Source organism: Astyanax mexicanus, chromosome 18, assembly GCF_023375975.1.
Source record: "Astyanax mexicanus isolate ESR-SI-001 chromosome 18, AstMex3_surface, whole genome shotgun sequence".
NCBI classification, from domain to species: domain Eukaryota; kingdom Metazoa; phylum Chordata; class Actinopteri; order Characiformes; family Acestrorhamphidae; genus Astyanax; species Astyanax mexicanus.
In genome coordinates, this window is record NC_064425.1 from 10,623,062 (window position 1) to 10,639,528 (window position 16,467).

General features: G+C 37.2%; 1 protein-coding gene across 1 annotated transcript in view; it reads right to left on the reverse strand.

Moving 5' to 3' along the window:
- Positions 1-6,160: 6,160 nt before the first annotated feature.
- Positions 6,161-16,467, reverse strand: part of LOC103042786 (chloride channel protein 2) — a 127,352-nt gene continuing 117,045 nt past the window's right edge. The window contains exon 23 of the mRNA XM_049466911.1: positions 6,161-15,915. Within this exon, the coding sequence (XP_049322868.1) occupies positions 15,721-15,915 (195 nt within the window). The 3' untranslated portion in view covers positions 6,161-15,720. The remainder of the gene's footprint in view (positions 15,916-16,467) is intronic.

A 16,467-nucleotide genomic window follows, 5' to 3' on the forward strand; every position in this document is an offset into this window, starting at 1 on the left:
TTTTTACCCAAAATTGGGAAAAATACCTTCTGATGCGATTTTGGACATTTTTTTTCCAACTCTTATTATCTTTCATATTATAACTCAAATGGAAAATGCCTGGGAGTGGTGTATAGGTTTAGTCAAATAGGCAATAAAATACACAAATATAATAAATAAATAAATAAATAAATAATTTTCCCTCAAAATCGGCAAAATACATAAGGCTATAGTCTTACATTTTGGTGCAATTTTTGGGATTTTTTGCAACTCTTAATCTCCATGAGATTATAACTCCAATGACTAGAAAAAAAAAATCTGCAAATTTCACTTACCTTTTTGAGTGATTTTGGAAACAGATATAGAAGTAGATATATTTGTAAGCTCCTTACCAAAAGATCCAACTAATTCAATTAACTCTATAAATTCTACCAAGATGATCAAATATCCAACCAGAATACTGTGAAGAGTGTGAGTGAGTGTGTCGTAAACCGCAAGCAGCATGGTCCTGGACGTTAATCGGTCTGACACACACTTTTAAAAGCAACAAAATGAAATCTCACGCTTGTCATAACTGATACACCACACATCATACACACACACATCATACACACACACACACACACACACACACACACACACACACACACACACGGTTAGATGAAATGTCCTTTACACACACTCGAGTCACACTTAAAGTTTCCCTTTAAAAGATCTCCTCTGATTGTTTAGCCACACCCCCTTCACCCTTGTACTGATTTGATTGACAGATCAAAATATGAAAGGAGACACACTGAGCCAGACCGAGAAAAACACACACACACACTCAGAGACAGATGTAGCCCTTTGGGGAAAAGGAGATAAAATAGTATTTTTTCTTTTTATTTTTTTCATTGTTAAATGACTGTTTTTGTAACTTTGTTTCAACTGTGGTACTAGGGTAATATTTTTGTGTAAATATAGTTGCAAAAGATGTGGAAAAACTTGTTCTAATGTTCTAATATCTGCTAATATAAGTGTGAATGTAACTCTGCCGTTTAACACTTTCAGACCTGAATTATGTGCCAGTGTTGAAAATTAACTAAAATAGTAACTTTTTTATGTCTATCAAATTTGAAGCCTGTGCTTAACATTTTTATTTTTATTTGATATTGACATTTTTTGTTCACAAGCCATCTCTAAACACTAAAATATAAAAAAATCATGAAAAAAAGTGTTTGAAATTACATACAATTAGTAAAAATTAGTTTAATTTGCCTCTTTGACTCTACTGCTGTTTTTTTCCAGTGCAATGGGTTTATACGCTATTATATACCCCTTTTTTATTTAGCTCATTTATAGTCATATTATGATTAAAAAGAGGTCTCAATTAGTGTTTTGACATTTGAAAAAAAATAAAATAAATAAAAATAAAATGCATGATGTCCACTGTAATGGATGCAGGGTCTGAAAGGGTTAAAACAGGAAAAAAGGCTAGAGTTTGGTTGGAGTGAACAGGGTTAAACATGTGCTCAGAACAACCTAGCTTCATGTAAAACTTTTAGTTTCTTTTATCTTTTTTCTAATTGGATAAGCCACAAGGTCTTCACGTGTTGAGTCATTTCTATTGAGGGGCGGGAGAAGGAGGCTGAGGAGAGCGAGAGAGAGAGGGGAGTACAAACGGCAACAGTACGGCTGAAAAGTTAGTTTTTCTCTAAGGCTTTTAGAGTGAAAAAACGCTATTAATATTTGCAGAAAGTGTCTGCTAGACCTTTTAATGCAGAGCAGTAGAGTTCTAGATAAGTATCTCTGAGTAACTTCCTAACTTTCAGTTAGATAAGTTAGTGAGCTGAGTGTATTGAGCATCTGTTCTAACTTGTGCCTGAGTTTGGCTGGAGAAGGCAGACGAGCGAGGAGAGCAAGTTCACCGTCAGCTACGAATGAGGGACTGTCGCTGTACTTCAGGAGAGCTGTTTTGGTCGGAGTGACTGGAACGGAGAGCTTGACTTTGCCTTGGTGAGAGTGGGCTACACCACTCCATAGCCCGGTTTGCTGGAGCAGCTAGCACGACTACAGAGTTGCAGCCGAGAGAGAGAAAGAGAGAGTGGGTGAGTGACTGAGAATGTTTGATAGGAGCCAGAGACCACTCAGAATTTGCAGTTTTCTGAAATCCGTAGCGCTACATTTATTTTCTTTTATTTAGCCCTACGTGATGAAGCGGCCATTGTTGTTATTGCTTTACGGCCTCAACGCTCCCAAGCACCGTAACAGGCCTGCAACGTGGGTGGGGGAAAAAAAAGGGACAGAAAAAAAGATTGTGGTGATATTTGATTAATAATTCATCTTTTTGGTATGATTGAGTGTAATACAAATGTTTTTGAAATTTTGATTTATTCACACTAAAATGTTTTAAAAGTTTCAGTACTGGTTAACAATTTAAGATTGATTGCAGAGATAATTGCATAGTTGTGTGTTCATTTAATTGAAGCTACCAAAGAAAAACACTAAAGGTTTGAGTAAAGAGTCATTTAACGAACCCTGCGCTCCGTCTGTGTTACTCAAGTGTAACTCACTTTCATTATAAAGGGATAGGAGCTCTACACAGACAACACTGACAAATCTCACAGCAGAACAGACAAGCAGAACTGCAATTGAATCACTGTAACTACATGGAGAATCACCACATGAAATATATGAGTTTCAATCACTACCAGAATCACATTTTTCTAAAAGCCAAGGACTATAATGTTATATTAAAATGTTAATGTTGATAAATTTGAGATTTTGCACTAGGCTGTTCCCTGTTTCAGCTGCATATATGCTCATTGTAAATTAATGTATTTTAGTAGAAGGTAAATATATTAAAGTTAAAGCTTAGTTGTACATTTGTCTGGAGTTCTCTTGAGTCTCTGCACAGATCATCTTCATACTAGACTACATACGTCTGCTATGTTCTTGCTGGTGTGTGTGTGTGTGTGGGGGGGGTGGGGGGTGGGGCGTGATGTGCAGGTGTGATGGATCACAGTATAAACCAATAGGGAGTCGAAATGGTTTATATATATGTTTATACTTCTCTACAACATCCAACCACAGATCCAACCACTATTTTTTTTAATGTAAGAAGTAGAAAGTTCAGATAATTGTGTGAAAATGTAAAAAGTAGAATTAAAAAGTAAAGAAGAAAAATAATTACTCCAGTAAAGCATAGATAACCAACATTTCTACTTAAGCACGACAATGAAGTATTTTTCTTTCATTACTTAGAGCCCTATTGAGATGAGTAAACTCTTAAGCTCTGAGCAGTGATGGAGCAGAATATTGGCCTCTTTTGTTTGAACCGGTTCAGACAGACAGTCAAATCAAATCTGTTGTTCCACATGTCCAGTATGTATCTGCCCTTTTCCTCGCAGTCCGAACGGAAGACAATCAAATCTATCCCGATCTTTTCAATTCCAATTTGGAGCGCAGCCTTTAAGGTGACTCTGCGGTTTCAGTAAATGGTCAGGGGCTGTTGTTGGGTCTGAGATGAAAAGGCAGAAGAGGGAAATCTAATCTGATATGACCATTTCTCTCTGCTGTCCGAACGCATCGCTGTAAAGTTGCTCTGCAGGGCTGACAAGAACACATCTCACACAGCATCACAAGAAAAAATTACATCAAAACAACAATCCTCCTTCATACTGTGGCCTCCACCCAGTCATAAATGGCCAGTGATTATGTTTAAATTTGATTGGTTATTTGGCAGATCAGTGTTAAACGAACAGGATTAGCACAGCCAAGAAATTCAGGAGTTAAAACAGGAAAACAACTGTGGTCAACAGTTTGCAAAGAAACCAAATGGTCACCAGCTGGTCACCAGAGGAAACTGCTGTCCAAGAAGTTGACAAGTCCTTGATTCATAACTGACCCAAGTGAACCACATGGACAAAAAAAAAATGTTATCTAGAGGAAAGTTTTATGGCCTTTATGGACGTTATGAAAGAGTGGCCTGAAGAAAACCATTGTTAAAGAAAAAACATAAGAAGTCCATTTGCAGGAGCACCGTTCAATCAATCATCCAAAATTGGAAAAAGTATTCTACAACTTCAAAATTAACAAGACATGGCCATCCACCCAAACTGACAGATAGAGTAAGGATAGTGCTTTTTTCACCAAAAGAACTAGGCTTTTCAGTGAACCAACACGTTTCCACCAGTTTTAGTGGAACCGTCAAAACGTCACATCGTTCTTTATCAACAGAGGGTGTTGCACAGGCACTTTGCTCTTGTACAGAGAGACACGCCCCTACGGTTTGTGCTGCAAACAAACAGTTCTGGTTCCAGAACCTTTTGTTGGTGTAAATGAGACAAACTCTTCAAAATTAGTTTGCGAACCAGAACAGTGCCGGTTCCACATCAGTGGAAAAGAGCTAGGAGAGCACTGGACATAGAAGCAGCCAAAAGGCCCATCTGGTCACTCTGGAGAAGCTGCAGAAATCCACAGCTCAGGTAGGAGAATCTGTCGTCTTCCACTCTACAAAGTCTGGCCTTTATAGAAGAGTTGCAGAAAGAAAATCATTAGAAATGCATATAAAAAAGTGCTGTTTGCAGTTTTTAGCCACAAACCATGTGGAAGACGGTTCTGTGGTCAAATGCAACCAAAGTTGACATTTTTGGCCTAAATTCATCATCCTGAACAAAAAAAGCATCCCCACTGTGAAACACGATGGTGGCAGCATCATGCTGTGTGGATACTCCTTTTTTCAGCAGGGACATGTAAGCTGATGTGCAGTTGTGATGCCAGTTGCATGTACTGACAAGTTCTCTGAAAGCTGTTTGGAGACTTACGGCTCATGGTCGAGAAATGAGCGTTGAACTGACGAGCAACAGCTCTGGTGAAGTTTCCTACAGACATTTCTCAAAACTTGACATCTGTGGCTTTGTGCTGTGTGATAAAACTGCAGAAGTGATAGAAGTGCTAAAAACAAAACAAACAAAAAAAAAAAAACAAGTGATGCACCTGTGTTTTCCGCAGCCAAAATAGAAACACGCCAGAAATTTACCTAAACACACCTCGCTTCCAGACTACTACAATCATTAGTGTAGATTTATTCCTAATCTCAGACACTATTTTAACAGTGCTGGTGCTGGGCGTAAAAAAAAAAAACTGTTGACTGGGACTTCGATGGGGCCCAAAGTCTTAGATCTTCGAGTTCAGCTTATGAGGAACAAAATGTGAGCAAAAACAAATATGTTGCGATTTTATTTTTGTTCTTTCCCATTCATACACCTAATCTCCGAAGGGGATTACAGCTCTAACTCTCCGTCATCTTCTTTAGATGATTATTTACAGGCTAATGATGCTGATCCCTGAGAGACCGAGAGATCAGCAGACGTTCTGACCTCGCTTCCACTTCGTCTCCCCAGAGAACAGTCCAGAGAAATCACACCTGAAACAGACCCTTGGGCTCAGCAACCTACTTACCTCCTTCCCACCAATCGCAGCTAGGGCACGGCCTTCGCCGGAGCCAATCGGAAGCCAGGAAAGTGTGACGGGAACGCCCCTCGGCGACAGTAACAAGCTCAGTCTGTGGGAGCATATGCTGTTTATCCTTTTTAAAAAACACAAGGGGGTAAGCACATGAGTGTGTGTGTTTAATGGGGGGGGCGGAGTGTATAGATGACAGACTAAACACAGACGTCGAAAAACAACAACAAGAAGCACAGTAAGAACTTTTTCTTTATGTTAAAAGTCTCTTTATTCATCCCTGATACAAAACAAGGCTTTATTTTCTCTATTCGTTTGTTCTGTGGAAAAATAGCATGGCGTGCGTGCGCGTGTGCACTTCCGTTGTTTTTCACACGCAATTTTTTTCTTCTTATTATTATTTCTGTTCCAGAATTCCATCGAGTTATTATTATTTGTTTCCAACATCCGTGCGTTACACTAGCTGACGTCGTCGCGCGTCGCAGGCAGGACGATGCAGCTTTGCTTTGAGTACAAACAAAAAAAGGTTATTTCCCATCCGTGTCACACGCGAACAAGAGATACACGTGAACCATTATTGCACAACTTCATTGCCTTTAAATCGTTCAAAACAAGACAATAATAATAACAACAACAACAACAATAGTAATAATGACATCATTAACATTAATAACAAAAATAAAACTATCGCTCTACTGGATTGATTCCTTTTAGATGATTGTTAATAAATATGCGTCTAGCAAATGAGATCAAATGGACCATTTAGGACATAAAGAACAACAAACAAACAAAAAACAAACAAACCAATAAATGGAAATAATACAAACAGCATTAAAAAAACTGAAAAAAAAGAAGATAAGAAAATAAGGAATAACTTTTTTGTTCTTCCGTCCCGTCATTAGGAGAATAAGGGCTGAGGTGATGCTGCAGTGGTTGCCAGATGTGACTATATGTGTGACGTAGTGTTGCAGTTACAGGTGTGTGTGTGTGTGTGTGTGTGTGTGTGTTAAGGAGTGTATAGGTGTCTGGAATGTTTACTAGGGATGTGCATTCTATTTTTTGATATTTGAGTACCTGGAGTTGCAAAACTTTTGGAGGATAAAGATCAATTCATATATATAAAAAACTTTGTTTCCAATAATTAACTGGGGATACAGTTATTGTTTCTCCTCCGTTTACTCCTCTTGGACCAAGCTGACATGAGCTAAAGACGTAACATCTAGCAAACATCACCTAGAATAGTTAACATTTAGCTAATGTCAGCTAGGGTAGTTAACATCAAGCAAACATCAGCTAAAGTAGTTAACATCTAGCTAACATCCACTAGGTCAGTTGCCATATATCTAATGTCAGTTAGAGTAGTTACCATCTGGCTAATGTCAACTAAGGTAGTTAACATCAAAGAAACACCAGCTAGAGTAATTAACATCAAGCTAAAATTAGCTTCTAACACTAAATAGATGTAAACTACTTTGTGTAACATCAGGTAGACTGGATAAAATCTAGCTAATGTGAGGTAGAGCAGTTAACTTCCAGCTAAATTTATATAGAGTAGTTAACATCTAGGAACAATTATGTAGAGTTAACATCTAGCTAATGACTTCTAGGGTATTGAACAGCTAGCTAACATCACCTAGAGTAGTTCATGTCCGCTAGGGTACTGAACATCTAGCTAATGTCCGCTAGGGTACTGAAAATCTATCTAATGTCTGCTGGGGTATTAAACATCTAGCTAACATCACCTAGAGTAGTTAACATATAGCTAAAGTCCACTAGGGTATTAAATATCTAGCTAACATCAGCTAATGTAGTTTTAGTTACAATAGATAACATCTAGGTACTGTGATCTAGAGTACTGTCTTGCTCACATCTGGTTAACCACAGACCACTTAACATGTAACTAAAGTCAGCTACAGTTAATAACATCTACTTAACACCAGATACAGTAGTTAACAGGTAACTTAAGTTAGAGTAATTAACATCTACCTAAATCCAGATAGATATTAAGTACTCTAGCTGATGTTAGCAAGAAATTAATGCACACAACTTTAAGTGGCTTTTTTCGATAAAGATGTCACTTTGTAAAAGGTTTATCAGATGTTTGACTTTAGTCAGCTGAGGTTTGAAAAAAAAAAAAGTGATCATGGATGTAATATAACATACAAACATACCAACAAAACCATCACCCCAATCCTGTTACATAGTCTGAACATATCGAAAATAATCGAATAGTGATTTACATAAACACAGCCAATTCAAACAGTGAACCGAGTACTATAATACCCACGCACATCCCCAGTGTATACTCAGTAAACCCCTGCTTAAATCACATTCATTTGAGATGTATAGGCACTTAGTGAGATGAAACGTTCTTTTCATGCTTAGTTTTGGCTTCTGCTGAGCCTTTTCCTTTTTTAAATTTTAGAAAAAAATACACATAAAACATTCAGGCAATGTTACACTGCTGCTGTGGTTGAAGAAACATCTGGACCTTGCTAATACGATATATACACAGTTCCCAAATGGGGACTGGAGTCAAAGACATATGGCAACAAGTTTATTTGTTCTAGATCTCTTTTCTACTGTTCCTAGACCAAGATAACATCTAGCTAACATCAGCTAGAGTGCATTACATCTAGCTAACATCAGCTAGAGTGCATTACATCTAGCTAACATCAGCTAGAGTGCAATACATCTAGCTAACATCAGCTAGAATTAAGGATAACATCCATTTAACATCAGCTAGAGTAGGAAACATCTAGCTAACTTCAGCTACAGTAAGCAACATCTAGCTAACATCAGGTAGAGTGGAGGATAACATCTGGCTAACATCAGCTATAGTGGAGGATAACATCTAGCTAACATCAGCTAGAGTGGAGGATAACATCTGGCTAACATCAGCTAGTGTGGATAACATTAACATCAGCCAGAGTGGAGGATAACATCTGGCTAACATCAGCTATAGTGGAGGATAACATCTAGCTAACATCAACTAGAGTGGAGGATAACATCTGGCTAACATCAGCTAGTGTGGATAACATTAACATCAGCTATAGTGGAGGACAACATCTAGCTAACATCAGCCAGAGTGGAGGATAACATCTAGCTAACATCAGCCAGAGTGGAGGATAACATCTGGCTAACCTCAGATAGTGTGGAGGAAATCATCTGGCTAACATCAGCTAGAGTGGAGGATAACATCTGGCTAACATCAGCTAGTGTGGAGGATAACATCTGGCTAACATTAGCTAGAGTGGAGGATAATATCTTGCTAACATCAGCCAGAGTGGAGGATAATGTCTTGCTAACATCAGCCAGAGTGGAGGATAACATCTAGCTAACATCAGTTACAGTGGAGATTAGCATCTGGCTAACATCAGCTAGAGTGGAGGATAACATCTGGCTAACATCAGCTAGTGTGGATAACATTAACATCAACTACGTGGAGGATAACATCTGGCTAACATCAGCTAGTGTGGATAACATTAACATCAACTTCCGTGGAGGATAACATCTGGCTAACATCAGCTAGTGTGAAGGATAACATCTGATTCTAGTTCTAGTTGACTTTGAACAGATGTTGACTACTCTAGCTGGACATTCTCTACACGAGCTGACGTTGGCTAGAAGTTATTCACTCTAGTTAAAGTTAGCTTGGTCAGCTAGAGTAGTTCACATCTAGGAAACATCAGCTTAAAGTAGTTAACATCTAGCTTAACATTCAAAGACGAAGACCAAAACAAAAAAAACAGACAAAAAAACATTAACTGGACAAAAGGAAATGACAACAAAAAACAAAATATGATCTTAAGTTAATTTGCTCATTACCGTTATATATGTTAAATGATATTAAATATATTAAATTTGTAAACCTAAAATCATACTTCTAAGGTGCGCCATCAAACACGTTAGACCGGCCCTCCAACCACATGCAATCGACCGCCGATTAAAGCTTATTGGTCAGGGGCAGGAATGACGGACACTTGTCAGTGATAAATCAATCAAAAAATCAAACTGGCTAATCAAAAAAACAGAACAGACAGAAAAGGAAAACAAACAGAAAAAAAAAACAATAAAACGTCCATAACTGCAAATGAGATGACATGCAACAGCCGTAGCTGTTCTATGACACTTTTTTTTATCTCACTTTTATTTATTCAAAATACTATTTTTATTAGTAGTATTTTGGTGTTTCTTTTTTTTTTTTTTTTTTTTTTAGAAAGTAGGATGTCGAGCAGTATTTAATGCAACAAGCTCTCCAAGAATAAGAAAGAGAGAGAGAAAAAGAGAGAGACAGATAAAGAAAGAGAAAAAAGAGTGATAAAGAGAGTGCATATAAGGACCGTGTTGATTAAGGCATAATAAATTAAATAAATCCGCACTTTTTACCAACTTATCACAAACGTAGCCAACCTGCCAACACAGGTTGGAAGTTTCACACATGTACAAGGCTAATGAAGCTAAGGTTAGGTTAACACCTTGCTGATGTTGTTAATAGAGTAGTTAACATCTAGCCAACATCATCCAGAGTACCAGAGAAGTTAACATCTAGATAGCATGAGCTAGGGTAGTTAACATCTAGCCAATATAGTAGGTAACATCTTTAGCTGATTTTTGTCAAATGCTCTAGCTGTTTTAGCTGACATTGAATAGATGTTGACTACTCTAGCTGATGTTAACTAGACATTCACTCTACTAGCTGATGTGTGATAGATGGTATTCACTTTTGAAAGATGTTAGCTTGGTCATTTAGTGTAGTTCACATCTAGCAAATATCAGCTAAAGTAGCTAACATCTAGTTACCATAAAATAGAGTAGTTAATGAGATCATCCACTCAAAGTTAACATCTAGCAAACATCATCGAGAGTATTTAACATCTAGCAAACATCATCCAAAGTAGCTAACATCCAGCTAGGTAGTTTATCGTTATAAGTCGATGTAACTTATATCTAGTCATATCAGCTAGAGTAGTAAACATGTAGCCAGAAATCAATTCAACTTTTATTTCTATTTTATTTTCAACATCATCCTGAGTAGTATGCATCTAGCTAGCATAAGAGAGGGTAGTTAACGTTAAGATATCATCAGCTAAAGTGGCTAACATGTAGTTAATATTAGCTAGAGTAGTTTCACATCTAGCAAATGTCATCTGGATTACTCAACATCTAGCTAGAGTAAGATAGAGTAATTAATGTCTAGGTAACATCAGCTAAAGTAGCTAACAAAGTTAATATTAGCTAGAGTAGTTAATATCTAGATAGCATAGGAGAGGGTTGTTAACATTAAGATATCATCTGCTAAAGTAGCTAACATCTAGTCAACATCAGTTAGAGTAGTTAACATCTAGCTAGTGTGAGAAAGGGTAGTGTCTAGGTAACATCAGCTAAAGTAGCTAACAAAGTTAATATCAGCTAGAGTTGTTAACATCTAGCCAATGTCATTCAGATTAGTTACCATCTAGTTATTGTAAGATAGGATGGTTAATGTCAAGGAAACATCAGCTAAATTAGCTAATGTCTAGTTAATACCAGCTACAGTAGTTAACATCTAGCCAATGTCATCCAGAGTAGTTAACATCTAGCTAGTGAAGACAGGGTGGTTAAGGTCTAGGTTAACGTCAGCTAAAGTAGCTAAAATCTGGTTATTATCAGCTAGAGTTGTTAACATCTAGCCAACATCATCCAGAATATTTAAAATCTAACTAGAGTTAAGAGAGGGTAGTTAATGTCTAGAAAACATTAGCTAGATTATTTAACATCTAGTTGATATCAGCTAGAGTAGTTAACATCAGGCCAATGTCATCCAGATTAGATAACATCTAGGTAATGAAGATAGGATAGTTAATGTCTTGGTTACATCAGCTAACATCTAGTTAATATTAGCCAGAGTTGTTAACATCTGGTCAATGTTAGCTCAGCTAGATTAGATCCGATTTTTGTTGTCAATTAGGGTAGCTAACATCTGATGTCTACCATGATTTAAAGGGCTCATGTCATACGAAGCAATATAATTTACATATTTTTTTTAATAAGTGATTTTTATATTATATAAACAGTGTTAACAAAAGTTTTTTTTTTTTAAAACCTACCACTCCCTCACCAGTCTGTTTAAGAGAACTGCTGCAAAAACATTTGCAGCTACATTTTTTAAAAATTAATTCTTTTTGTGATGTGTCGCAAACCCAAACGTGATATATTTTGTTTTTTAATAAACAACAGGCAATCATAGCAGTGCTCATTTACATACATGAGTCTTAAAGGGACGGACACCAAAACATCCTGGTTAATTCTAAGGGATAAAAAGTAGCTGTGAAGAAGACGAATGTAATGAATTCAAACCACACAAACAACATAAGTGCACCTGTAAAAATATAGTAAAAGAAAAAATAAGGATATGGGCCTTTTAGCAACTCATTTTAGCTTCTTGTGTTAGCTACATTAGCCTCGTAGCGCCAATGGGAAACTATTCCCAATCAAATAAGTCTTCATTAATCAGCTACATTCAAGATAAGCGGATAATTGCACTAGTTTACTTTAAGTTACTAAACTACTTTCTTTAGGTAAATGCTGTCAATCACTTTTATAATCAACATTTAATACTATAATAATCCTAAAAGATCAAGACTAGTCACCATTTTTCTACAAAATTTAAGATTTTGAGTAAGACATAGACAACATAGACTTCAGCTGCTGAACTCAATACAGCAGCTAAAGTCAGATGTTTATTCATACATTTACTAAAGCACTTTATTAGGAACACTCTAGTAATACTGGATAAGACCTCCTTTGCTCTCAAAAGGAACCTCAATTCCTTTAGCCATGGGATCCAAAAGATGTTGGATACATTCATTAACAATTGTACCACAGTTAGTTCCGACTCTGCAACGTGATTGGCTCAGAGGCATTCTATGAGCTCCGGTATCAGCCGGTAATGCACTGTAACCAAAGCTCTCCATGTACTACTCCGCCGCCACATACAGGTAACCTAGCAACGATACAGCGCTTACAAGCCAAACAGATCATATTTTCTCTTCCTCTTTAACTCAAAATCTTTTAATAAACATTGATAATGGAAATGTGGTATAATCACAATAATACACTTGAGGTTTGTGCTATAACATGTAATACTGGCACAGCTGAACGCAGCAGAGCAGTGCCAATATTACATGATACAGCACGAACCTCGAGTATATTATTGCTTAATTATGGTCCATGTTCAAGAGAACGTTCATGCTCAATCAAGATTTATCAGACCAGCCATCATTTCTCCATTCCTTAGCTCTCCAGTGTTGGTGAGCTTGTGTTTACTGCAGCCTCAGCTTTCTGGTCTTGTCCTAACTTTTGTTCTTCTGCTGTTTTAGCTCATCCTCATCTCATTCTAAACACTAAACATCGGTGTTGCTTGTTCTGAGATGTGTTTTTGTTGACCACATTTCTACAAAGTGGTTATCTGAGCTACTGTAGCTTTTCTGTCAGCTCCAACCAATCAGATTCATAGAAGAAAGACTGTAGAAAGACTCAAGCAAGTCCTTCTGACACCGACAATCATCACAGTCATGCTCAAAACCACTGAGATCATACATCTTATCCTTAGGATGATGGTTGGCCTATATCTGCATGACATGATGCACTGAATTGCTGCCACATGATTGGCTAATTGGCCAGGTGGTTCTAATAAAGTGCTCTGGGTTTATCAGTGATTTGTGTTTAAACTGATTGAGAAGTTGGTTTATAGTAAAAAACACTGTATCTGAATACTGTTGGCTGGCACTGTTTTAAAGATTAGCAAAACAGCATGACGTCTTAAGAAAGATGTTAGATGTTAAAAACAATACAACATTTAAAGTTTTTAAAGTAGTTAAAATAGTCAAAACAAAAAAAATCAAAAAGCTGTTGCATTTAAATCTCCAGAAGACACCAAACATGTGTTAACTGTTAACTGATGGGTTAACTACGGTTTGATGCCAGATTACCTCTTCAAGGCAGCAGAAAATATTGGCAGAACATTGGCAGAATGTTGTCAGCATAATTAACTGTGCATTAACTAGAATAAATTATAAAAATAGAGAGTACCAATAAATACAAATAAAAGTGTTTCTTTACATTGTTTGGATGTTTCTCATAAATTTTGCTCAGGTGTTAAAGATGTTAATCGTTTTGGAAGCATTTGCAAAAAAAATAAAGTGCATTTCTGGTAGATAAACTAGCACAAAATGTGTAGTGTAGAGTATATAATAAAACATGTAGGAAGTTAGTCAGTTTAGTGGTCAGTATGTGTGTGTGTGTGTGTGTGCACTTTTAATATGAGCTTAAAAAGTTCAATAAGTACTGAAAAACTCAATCGCCAATATGCCTTTTGGGGTCTTCCGACACTTAAATAGCAATTAAATGCATGTGTTTGTTCTATCAGGGTAAAGTGTATAAGGAGGGGGTGGGGCTTATTACATTATATGCATGCACACTTAGACCCATCCCATTTCACCCCTTGGCCCCATCATTTAGCCCCATCACCTAGGGATAGGGCGTTTCAATGCTAGTTAGTCTGTAGGGGAAGGTAAGTGAAGGTGTTCGATGGCTACATGGTCCTTCAAACTAAGGATTTTTTTGAGGAACACTCCAAACAGAGGCCAATAAGAATCACTGGTGAGATGGTGCGGCAAAGGCGACTAAAGAAACCCACAAACTGAAGGGTTGTCCCAATTATTCGGGGAAGGTTACACTCGAAAACAAGGGGTAAGGGTAAAAAAAAAAAAAAAAAGAGAGAGAAATGAGATTGGGCCATACTCAAATGACTGGACCTTTCAATATAAAATCAATGTTAAATTGACAATATTTAATTTTTGAGGTTTAATACATACAGGTCCATCTAAAAAAAATTAGAAAATCATTTAAAAAAGTTACTTTATTTTAATAATTCAGTTAAAAATGTGAATATTATATATTATATAGATGTATTACACACAGCGTTATCTATTTTAAACGATGACTGATTATGATGGTTTAAGAAATAAACGCTTAAGCAGTTTGGACAGTGTGTCTCTCCACTCTCCCTCCAGACTCTGATCCCATAATTTCCAAATGAAATGTAAAATTTACTGATGATCAGTGATGGTTTGGAGAGACATGTCATCTGCTGGTGTTGATCCACTGTGTTTTATTATCAAGTCTAAAGTCAGTGCAGTTTTGTTTTTCCGCAAAATCTTACAGCACTTTATGCTTCCCTCTGCTGCTGACAACTTTTAAAGAGATGCAGATTTCATTTTCCAGCAGGACTTTGCACACTTGTCCACACTGCCAAAAGTACCAATAGGTCGTATAATATAATATTCTAATTTTCTAAGACCCTGATTTCTGGGTTTTCATTGGCTGTAAGCCATAATCATCAACAATAATAGAAATAAATGCTTAAAATAGATCACTCTGTGTTTATATTACAATATTCACATTTTGAACTGAAATAAACTAACTTTTCAATGATATTCTTTTTTATATTTTTTTGAGTTGCACCTGTACTATGATTTTAAATAGTAAAAATTAAAAAAAGAAAGAAAAGCAGAATGTGTGCGTGTGTGCGTTTCTATTATGAAACAATTCGTCAGTGTGTATAAGGACTAAAATATTCTCTCTCTCTTTCTCTTTCAATCTTTCTCTCTCTGTCTCTGACTCACCTGCATAATCGCACTTTCAGACGTGGCACCTGGTGCTCTGTACGAGTTCAAAATATGCGCTCTCGCAAAGAAGAGCGACAAAGGGGAGGAAGAAAAAAGAGGGAGACGAAGAAAGACTAAAGAGGGAAGAACAGAGGAAATGTGGAGGAAGCTTTCAGCTTTCCTTTGAAATCGCTGGCATTCAGAGGCAGCAGAAAAGCGCCTAGTGTTAAGATAGTAGGTCCCTTTTTAAGAGAAAAAAAACAAAACAAACATACACTTGCGCACTCACTCACCCTCGCGCTCTCACTCTCGCACACACCCACTCTCGCGCACACCCACTCAGAGCTGCGAACAGCAAAGAGAGCTCTTAAGTGTCCTCACCTTCCTTCTCAAATACGGAAAACTAAAGTAAAGGAATCAGTGCAGAAGGGGCAGGACGAAAAATTTTAAATGTTATAAAGAAAAAAGAAACTCCGCCGAAGCACAAAACATTCCAGAAATGTTCGGAATCAGTTTGAGTGTTTTTGAATGTTCAGGCGAATTCGGCCGTCGGTTACCACTCTCGTCCGTTCAGTCTTTTCCTTTACGTTAATTTTTACCATCTTTTTTTTTTTTTTTTCTCCCTTTTCCATCCACCCCCTCCACCTCACTGGGACTTCTCGTCAGAGTCTGAGGGCTGGTGGTCCTGAGGCAGGGTCAGGTTGGTGTGGCGGTTCCACAGCTTGTGGAGCTCGGTCACCTCCGCGTCGCTGCTGCTGGTGCCGCTGTCCCTGAAACTGGCCAGAGGGGGGCGCACTTTCACCCCCTTCACCGTCACCGAGCCTTCGATGGCCTTGCGTAGCTGCGTAGTTGGACAGAGTTATGAGTTAGTGAAACCTGTGATAGATGAAGACCTCGCTAACATGCGAATACAATTCTAAAATGCTATATATATATATATATATATATATATATATATATATATATATATATATATATATATATTTCTGGGAATTTAGGCTATTGTATTGATGTAATGGTTTAAAAAAAGGGCAAAAATAAATAACCTGTGAAAAACGTGTTGGGTATAGGGTATTCAGCCTTCAGCATTTATAACAGCTTAGTAACAGTGTATTAATTTGATGCCCCTATCATTTATAACAACAATTAAATTTGAATATTATTGCAAATTCTGACATAAGCTCTTTGTAAAAAACATTTAGTGCTTTATTATTTTTATTATATTGTTCTCATACATATTTCCCCAATGGTGGAACAAACTACCCAACACTACCAGATCAAGAGCATCACTCACAACCTTTAAGAAACTTCCTCTTCAAACTATCTAACTTCAAATCTAACTTCATTTTCTTCTTCACCTTTTTTCCTCCTTTATCCAACTAATTTCCCTTAT